This window comes from Colias eurytheme, chromosome 11 (genome assembly GCF_061535395.1).
Source record: "Colias eurytheme isolate Ceu_HAF_F1 chromosome 11, ilColEury1 Martin Lab GWU primary, whole genome shotgun sequence".
Lineage (NCBI taxonomy): Eukaryota > Metazoa > Arthropoda > Insecta > Lepidoptera > Pieridae > Colias > Colias eurytheme.
The window spans coordinates 1,374,108-1,384,217 of NC_142990.1; the positions used below are offsets into that span (position 1 = coordinate 1,374,108).

Here is a 10,110-nt window from a genome sequence, read left to right on the forward strand (position 1 = left end):
AACAGAGTGTTTTATGAGTTAGAAATTTGTAAGTAGTTCATCTGATATTAAGAAGTATTTTATCTTATCATACTATATTTTGTATAATTATGTTTTACTATACATTAATTTAATTTGTTTCTTAATTAATAACATTCTTCTCTAACATTTTTATTTGGTAATCGGCAAATGTTTTCGAGATTCAGAAGTGATTCTAGAAGACGTCTAATTGAATAAATAAATGTTTAATTTAGAGTTTGAGTTTTATTCATTCCCTATGAAGAAAAAAAATATTTTCATTAATATAACCTAACTTTGGGTTCGGTTGTTTATTTGGTCACTTTGTGCCAAACCGTCGATAAATAAACTCAAAGTAACTATGGAAGGTCTGGCAAGCTTTTCCTTATATTCCGTATTTATCTAAAAAAGCTTGTTTTGTAGAAAGTATCTACTGATATTTTTATTAAATGTATGTTATGTAATACCTTGTACATATAGGACGACATCATCTATTTCTAAATGCTGAAATTTTATTAATCGACGTTTCAAAAAACGAAAGAGGTTCTCAATTTGCAGCACCTTTTTTCTTTTATAAGTACCGATGGAAAACCTCTGGGCATCATTTTTAACGACACATGAGGAACAGAGTCAAGTTCAAGGTTTATAAAGAATTTGTTAATCACAGCCAAATGTGCATTCCTATGATCCGATCGTAGTGTCTCTATTCGAGTCGCGTGACACACGCAACTTCGCGTGACTCTGCCATAGATACAGATGAATGGTAGCACCGATTGGCCTATTCTTGTACAATCCTTTTGTAAGCCTTTTGTCTATTATTTATGGTTTATTAAGCCTTTGTTAGTGGCAACACTGTTGGATATTGTTTTTGTTCGAAATGGTCCAAGAGGGAAAAATGTACCTATGTATTTGTTATCTATGAACTTTTGACTGGTGGGTTTTATTTCTGTTTTAATATTATTGAGCTTTAATTTGTTTTGTTTCGCATCAGGTACATCTACAGAAAGAAAGTATTTTTAATGAACTCATCAAATAAATACTATACATCCTAATATTACAATTTTAACTTTCTTGCGTTAATTTCTAATAGGTTTCATTTGTCACAAATCAGCTGACTTGTATTAATTTATTTAACCAGCAATTAAAACTTTATCTATAGAACTGTATAACTTTGTATTTTGTACTAAAATAACATTGGATTTTCATAGTCCTTTGATAACAAAACCAACTTCTCAATGACTTATGGACTTGAATCAAAATCATGAACTATCTGGGAGCTGCAGTTTGAAGATGCAGGTTTGTTACAAAACTATTTACAATTGCTTCGGCCGACTTCACAGCAACTGCAATTTTGGAATGGCCAAGTTTGACGGCAGACATCCCCAATCACTTAGATATCTACAGGGTCGGATTGACACGGCCAAATATTGAGGACCTATCCTTTAAGATCGTTGCTCTTGAAGAGTTTTCTCACCGTTTAATTTAGTAATGAATAGTTTTTTATATATCATTGCTATTTGGAGTTTTACAGTAATTTATGCATTATTAGTAAATAAGGCTTACCAAACTTATCTCGTGGAAATGGGCCAAAAAAAATCTAATCTCAAGTTAAATTTTAGGTACTAAATGCACTTCATTAAAAACGTGTTCTGTTTACGCAAGACTTATGAAATAGTGATAGATTTTTTGGAATAGTCAAAATTGCAAACGATCAAGTTTCTTCTTTTTAATGTAGGTATTTGAAAATAAAATATATTCAAAATAAGTCAATTTCAAAATACGCTCCTGTAAGCCGAAGCTCACAACATTCCTGCCTGAAGCTAGAATTTTAGAGGAACTCGCTTCTGTCCAATGGCCATTCGCAATTTAGAATTGAATACCTTCCTCTAATTTCACTGGAGATTAGATGAAAAGAGGTTTCAACAGTAATTACTCTTTTATGCTATTGATAATAGGAATTGTGGAATCAGCAGCAATCAATGGTACCTACTTCATAATCTGTAGAATTATTGTACTGAAGTTAGTTTTTATGATAATATATTTGTTTCATTTTGTCTTTTTTCAAACTGCTCGAATTTAAATAAAATAAAAAAATTGTAGTAACAAATACCAAGTAGGTAGGTATTCTAAATCCCAGTTATTCTATAACTTTCGTAAGAGTAACCGTAAGTTCAACTAACAAATCCGATCATAAAAATTAAATACTTTTTTATCCCTGATACAACTAACCTCACATCATGTTTACTATAAACGGGTACGTATTAAAAATATAAAATGTACTTCAAAAACTAATAAACTAGTGCAAACTTCAAGAAGTTCCAGCAACATAAATCTCAAAGGAAACACGCTGAAGTGGGGCGCAGTACGCGACATAAATCCAGTAAATTGACACTTTGCTTCTAACGAGGATAAAATGCAGAGACCACACGTGCACTTAGCAAAGATGAAAAATTGGTATTGTTACATTCGCACCCACTCGTATTTTGGGCAGCTTTTATTAAACTGCTTCGAAACTAAGCCAAGTTTTACATAATGTTGAAATATTTGTGCGATTTAAACAAATGGAACGCTTACAGCTATCAGACACATGATTTAAACTGTCAAAAAATAGATAACGAATTTATAATTCATGGATTAAATATCAGATACTTCAAAATTAATGACGAAGCTTTCTAAGCACAGAATGTAGAGAACAAAATAATAGTTTTAAGTTTCTCATAAATTCCTTGTTGATTTAGTCTGTCTTTGAATTGTTTAAAAGTTTTATTCGTAGGGCTATCAACTGCTTTTTACAATAAAATATTTCAAAACGACATATTATAAGCATATTTATTACTTCTTATTTATCTCCTTCAATAAATATATCTTCAAGTTTCGTGGCATTTGTTTTAGCACCATCTTTACAGAATAGCTCCAACTTATTATGAAGTTTTTTAAACACGATATCCAAGATTACATGTTTCAACAAGTTCGTCTTCCAATGCATAGGGGGCGCTTTATTTAATAAATGTCGAGGAGAGAAAATTCTATTTCCATTTTTTTTTTGAGGTGTAATAAATCATCCAGCGTGACAAATCAAATTTATTATCACTATTAATGTAATTTTACCACTTATGTCCCACATCCACTTAAAATTAAGTGACAGTTTGTTAATTAACGATTAAATGTAGTACAGTGAAACAAATTCATAGATAAGTTTATGATTTTTTTTCTTTATTTATCGTGTTGAAAGCTAAAACATAGGTAGGTAGTTAAGTCATTATCCTAAATACATAATAATTAGGTAGTTAATATGTACCTATTGCAGTATTCTATTAGGTATCTGTTGTAAATATCAAACTCAAACTCATGCTTATCTAATAACTAAAACTATTCATTGAAATTGAACTCGATTTTAAATAAAAATCTGTAAGTACATATATGAAAATAACTAACCTGCCAAAATATTTGTGTGTATCTATTTGTAATGGAATTTGGGACCAAATAGGTATTTATAAGTACACTACAATAATATCAAACATATTAAAAGCGTCATCAATATTACGTACCTACCTACCTATTCATTGAACGATTTACAAGATCATAGATAAGTGTTGTTCTCTATGAAAACGCATCATCCACTCAATAAGCTCTCGTAACTTGCCCATATCCGGTGACAAAAGCTATTAGACGTTCATATCGATCGTGATGAGCCTGTCTGTACGTTTATTGAAGTCACTATAAAATTAAAAAATTACCTACTAGGGAATATTTTTTACTATATTCGATGTATATACTTTTATTAGTTCAATTTGTTCTAAGAATTTCTTGGGAAAAATTTACAGTAGGTGCCTAGTGTTAAAATAAATTCGTAACTATTTCTTTGATTTTATTTTGAGTCGCATCTCATCTAACTATTTTTTTCGGATAAATTGAATTTTATTGATTTAACAATAAAGGCATTCATTTCTGACTGAACAATTACCAGCAAATTTAACATTTCTTAGTTATATTACGCCAAGTTACATTAGATTTGTATTGTTAAGAGAACATACATCTCTATTTCGTATGTTAAAATCCTTGGTATACAAAACCCGGCAATCCAGCTTGTATGGAAATATTAAAACAAAGTCCGGTAGCTATGGCGATGCATTATTCAATTAGGCTGATAACACTTAAGAAGATTACCGCTAATAAAATTGTAATGTCTTGCTTCCGACGCGTGGGCGCACGCCAGATCCATGCGACCCCTAAAATGTCAATGATTTTTCGAATCCCGATGTAAATGAACCTAATTCTTAGTATAATAATCAGCCAATCTCATTCGAACTTCTAAATTGCGATAAGCGATTCGATTTGTAACTCTATTTATTTCCATCAATAACTTAGATCATAGGCAAACACAATAGATTATGGCATACTAAGAAAGTAGGAGTGAATGTTAAGGCGTCTGCTGTCTAGTAAGTGTTTTCTGTAAAAATTGTTTTCTGTAAAAATTACACCGCACATGATCTATGCAAGGCTATACAGAAAGATTAACTCGAATGGACTACGGATTTGCTTCGAAATATTTCTCTCTCTCGTTTTTCTTTAGTTATACCTGAATAAAAAGCTGAGAGGTGTCAAGGGACACCCAAAGTAAAACATGCGCATAGCTAACAATAGCTTACTATAGCAAAAAGTCGTTACGTCGTCGTAACGTTTTGTGAGAATTTTTTCCGTCTAGCCCCCTTTCACAACGCGCAATAGGGAACTTCGTTCCAATTCGTTCCAATAAACGAAAAATGGTATATGACTTTTATTAATTAAAAAACATAATATTTCCTTTTTAAAAACACGACAAGGTAGATATACAAATAATCTACCCGTAGGTAAAGTGCGCTGCATAATATGTTCTTCTATGAAATGTCTATGCTTATGAAGCTGTGATTCAAAAACGTAGGTGGAAAATTTTATACCCCAATGAATATCGCATTAAAATTATGACTCAGATACTGAATGACATTGTTATCACAAATAACATTATTACCTTAATCGAATTTTAACAGCGTTAATACTTAGTTGCGGGAAGTAGACCATCAATATCATAATTACAATGACCGAAAGGTTGGTTTTCTGTAAGATTCTATTCGATTATTTATTTAAGATTCAGTGTCTTAATCCTAAATGATTGTTTATGGCTGCTTTTACAGATGTTAGCACCAGTTAGAAGCATTTATCTGATTAAGTTAGATATGGAAATAATATAGGTTCGGTAAAACACTAATGAGAATAGCAAATAGAACTGTTCGTAACTTATTTTTTATTTGATTAGATTATTTTTGAGTTTGGAAAAGAAAAATTAATCAAAAAGAAAATAAAATAAATCTTGAATTGTGTAAAAACTAAAAAATATAATAGAAATAAAAAGTGCTTAACAGGGTGCTTTGTACCGTTTACATAAAGAACCCTAAAACACAATGATTGTTCGCAATTGCTCTACACGGAGGGGTTTCGGCACTTTTACTTAAGATGATTTATGCTTCCGACAGTTCAAGAAACAGTCGTTGTACTAACCTTCATACTTATAACCCGCATTTACTACTCCCATATATACTCACCAAATCTGAATGTCTTCATAAGATGTACTAATCTCGCGAAATGGATGACACATTTTATGTAATTTGGACAATAAGCCGCCACCTTAAACCCTTTCGCTGCGTAAGCGCAGTAAAAGACATCCCATGGTTTTATTGTCAACAATATGTGAAGCGTGGAAAAATAAATTGCACCATGAACTGGTTAACAAACATCTGTTTCGATATAGCTGCGAAGTAATTTTCATGCAATCATTTAAAAATAATAAAACTTACATAAATCTACTATCTACAACTATGTGACCACAGCGTAACTAATTCAAAGGGAACCCCCAAATTAATAGCTACCCCTGGCAATAAGCAATTATACATTTGTCTATCAATTAGTACTGACAAAAAATTCGTCGCATTCACTGTGATCAGTTCAACGGTTAAGTGTTGGAGTTTAATAAACTGTTTAATTAAGACCGCGTCAGAGTCAGAGGGAGCAGTGTCGTGCGCGCGCGCGTCCCGGCACCATGCTAACGTTCGCATTAGTCTTATTGGCTAGTGTGGTTATCGAAGCTCGACCATTTAATATTACCGACCTGATCATACCTCAAGTTGTTCCACCAGGACAGGATGAAGTAGAAATAGAGTGCCGCTACGACGCCAACTTCACCCTCCTCAGCTGGTTTAAAGGTCCCATCGAATTCTTCCGTTACAAACCAGGTTCCACCCCGAGTACGAGATCCTTCCCCATTCTAGGAGTTGGCAGAATAGAGCTAGTGGAATGTGGACCGACAGCTTGTAAGCTAAAACTTGGAGCATTGACTGAAGAAGCTACCGGTCTGTACAGGTGTGATATTGAAAGAGATGTACCTGAGTATAAGTTTGAGTCACGCACCTCATACATGGAAGTGCACGGACATAAACATAGGCAACCGACAATCGAAGGGTTAAGTGAAGAGTTCGGTGAAGGTGATGACATGCAGGCGTATTGCCGCGGCGCTCCTGAGTCTGAAATTCGTTGGTACGTAAATGGACACGAAGAAGAAACGATGAGAGGATCAGCAGCATTTAAAAGGAAAAGTTCCCGTTTAATCTTCCCTGGCATACCGCCAACTGTAACACTCCAATGTGCAGAATATAGGTATGGGAAATTAACTGGTTCCAAACAACAGAAAGCTAAATGGAAAGAAATGAGGAATGAGGAGAAACCTGCAGAACAAAGGGACACCGACAACTCGGGTGCAACATTGCATTTAAGTGTTATTTGCATATTTTATACAATGCTCCTCAAGTTATTCTAGTTGTGATTAGTTGTAGATTTTCAAGAAACGTAATTATAACCAAAGTTGTGTTCCTTTATATTTTCATATTGTTTTATGATAGCGTTTAAATCGAGATGTGTATAATTGATATATAATTATAAATATTTATTTTATGTGTATTTTTATTTCAAAATTATTCCTCTAAGTTGAAACTAAACATAGGTAGGAAATAAGACGTGATATAATATCCTACTATTATAGGTAGGTATTATATAAGGTTAGGTACCTACTAATTATTATATGTATCTATTTGAAGACATGAGTTGTTCTTGAATTGTTTCTAAATCGTGGTATTCTTATCATTCATCATAAATCACTTTTTAATGCTTTTCTTAAGAAAATGTGTGTCTCAAGTATAAAAAACTGTTTTTAAACATTATATACTTAACATTTTATCTTAGAAAAAGTTTATTAATTTAAGTAAAAGTTAAAAAGTTTGTTAATTATAGACTCGAAACTGCAATTAATAAAAATGAAAATAAAAGATTTTTCAATAATTAATTAAAAAATATCCAGGATTTTCCCAGTAAACCCATTTTTAATACATTTTTGAATACGCTAAATTTATTATAAAATTGGTCTCATTCTATTATCACGCCGGTGATAGTCGACCTATATTAGGATCTTAGACCATAAAACTTATCGGCTTTTATACTAAGTGCTTGTCACCGACTTCAGACCTAAATAGCTCATCTAAATAATATGTAGTAATTAATACGTAATATCAAATCTTTTTTATTTTTTACTTTTCCGTTTTTGAAGTCGGTTGTTTTTAACGTAGAAAGTATTTTTCAACACGAATCAAACGAGCCCAAACACGATAAAGTTCAGTCAATTAAAATTTACGGAGTTCCTATGGCCACCTTCAGATTCCATCAGCAAATCGGCTCTATGTCATGATAATACATATTTACATACGTACACAAAATTTCAGCTCAATCGGTAACCGGGAAGTGAATCAAAGTTACAGTGCGACACAAAAGAGATGAGAATAAATGAGGGCGCCACCGTCGCTCATGTAGCAACACTGATACTGCGACGCAAGCGATCTTGATACTATAGAATAAAAATCCAAAAATCTATATAATATAATCTTAAATAAATACCGCGATTTAAACCGTTATAATTGTTTCATTGTAGCAATAGTGTAAATTTAAGACAAAAATACATTAGTATTTTAATTGACCTAGGTCAAATTTTACTTAAATGTATTTGGTATTAGTTATTTTATAAAAATCGGTCAAGTTTTTAGACTGCAGAGGCGCACATAGAATCAAACATACAAACAAACAAGCATACATGCAGCTCAAACACATTACCCTCTTTCTGGGTCCGTCGGGTAGAAAAAAACAAGGCGATTTGAAAACCACATATTTTTATTTTTTTTGTAGATAAATTTTGTACATTAATGTAATTCATCATAATCTAAATATTCTACTCCTTCAAAGGACTGATCATCACTCTGTTTCGAAGTACTGGCAAGAGGGTACGGGGCATCTTCAGTATCTGTAAATATGATACAGTAAATATGATTTTTTTTCTTATGGTTTGATTGATTAATACCTGTATGAAAACAGTTATCACTATACTATGTAGTAAAATCTAAACTAGGTACTTTATTTGAGGCTGGTTGGATTGGATATAACTTCTTGACTCAAATTGTGCTGGTCGCACTATAAAAACTAGTTTTTGTTTACATACAAATAACCTCAAATAAAATTGCGAAAACGTAATAATCGCCATACATACATACATTAAACACTCGTCACTAATGGAATATTCTATTTTACGTAGTACTGAGCAAAAATAAATGGAATCTCACCGGTATATTCTGCTGTACGTTTGTAAACGTTTTCCAAATCAGTCAATAAATTTCCAGCTTGAAATTCGGACAAACACCGAATAAAAACTTTATACACCACATCACGGACACCGCTACGTTTAACCTTTTTCATGATGTCTCCTTTTTTATTTAAATTTCTTGTTCTAAATAACAATTTTATCTCAATAATTCTCCACTTCACGAAAAAAACAACAAATTTTTATTCAACTTGACACTGACAGCTACATCGCCAATTCAGGGTTGCCAGGTAATGAAAAACGAATTAGTTCCAAAATAATTAATTTCATCTCTTTTATGTCGTACTATACTTGTTAGATGACAAAAATACTCATAAAATAAAAAAACTACTGGGCCTACCCAAATCAAATTTTTATGGGACCAATTCGAAACCATTCCGCATAAAACAAAAAAAAAAGAATCACGTAAATCGGTTCAGCGTAATCGGTGTACTGTATACTTACATAAAAAAATATACCGGCCGAATTGATAACCTCCTCCTTTTTTTTGAAGTCGGTTAAAAAAGAAAAAAAAACAGTAGCTAACTGTGCCTTTGATACACCGTTGAAAACGGCGCACGATATGATTTTAAAAAATACTCAGAGAACAGTAAAAACTACTGTTCTGTGAAAATACTAGTCTTTCAGTAGGTAGTACCCGGATCTTTCGGCATGTGGCGAAATTCGGAACTAATGCAAGTTCTTCATAAACACTTCATATACGTCCTTTGATGTCAGATCCTTGAGTGTGTTGTATGATGCGATTATAAATTTTCCCCTTTTTTCAATAATTTTACAAAATATATATTTATATCATCTATCCACATCTATCATATTGTAATATATTATGCATATAAATTAATAATAAAATTCGCAAAAATCAATTTAGCTCCAAGGTTAGGTTAACTTTGATTGAATAAAGCAATTTGAATCCATTTTTGAATCGTAACTTTATCGCTCAAGCAATACATTATAATTACCTATAAAGTATTGATGTTATAATATTTTATACTCGTCTTATACATCGTAACTGTAAGTTAGTTAGTTAATAGTTTAGCCACATGTACCTACTGTACTAGTTTAAGTTTAGATAAATAGTGAGGGCAAGTCACAATCATGTCACAATATTTATTATAGAACTAGCGGTCCGCCCCGGCTTCGCCCGTGGAACATATTTACGTTTTCTCTACATAAGAACCATCCTCGTACTTCAAGGAATATAATAGAAAAGATAATAATAGAAAGATTCTTTTACTATAACCTGCCCAGGAGTATGAAGAATAATTGTGCCAAATTTGGTTAAAATCCGTCGTGTAGTTTCTGTTTCTATAGCGAATATACAGACAGACAAACAGACAGACAGACAGACAAAAATTTTACTGATTGCATTTTTGGCATCAGTAGCG

At 32.3% G+C, this 10,110-nt stretch overlaps 1 protein-coding gene and 1 long non-coding RNA gene across 2 annotated transcripts; one reads left to right on the plus strand and one right to left on the minus strand.

Annotated features, from left to right (window-relative positions):
- The first annotated feature begins 6,009 nt into the window (after positions 1-6,009).
- LOC149904332 (uncharacterized) lies at positions 6,010-6,951 on the plus strand. Its single transcript, XM_090107351.1, has one exon. It carries the CDS (start codon positions 6,071-6,073, stop codon positions 6,842-6,844), a length of 774 nt encoding a protein of 257 aa, XP_089963477.1. The 5' UTR covers positions 6,010-6,070; the 3' UTR covers positions 6,845-6,951.
- A 1,187-nt stretch (positions 6,952-8,138) lies between these two features.
- Positions 8,139-8,916, minus strand: LOC149904333 (uncharacterized). Its single transcript, XR_016457206.1, has 2 exons — positions 8,688-8,916; positions 8,139-8,371 (listed from the first exon to the last, which is right to left on the minus strand). It is a non-coding gene; the product is annotated as an uncharacterized LOC149904333 (long non-coding RNA).
- Between the last annotated feature and the right edge of the window lie 1,194 nt (positions 8,917-10,110).

What these genes read in the sequence shown, in the direction of transcription:
- LOC149904332 (XM_090107351.1), top strand. Translation starts at nt 6,071, where the DNA reads ATGCTAACGTTCGCATTAGTCTTATTGGCTAGTGTGGTTATCGAAGCT.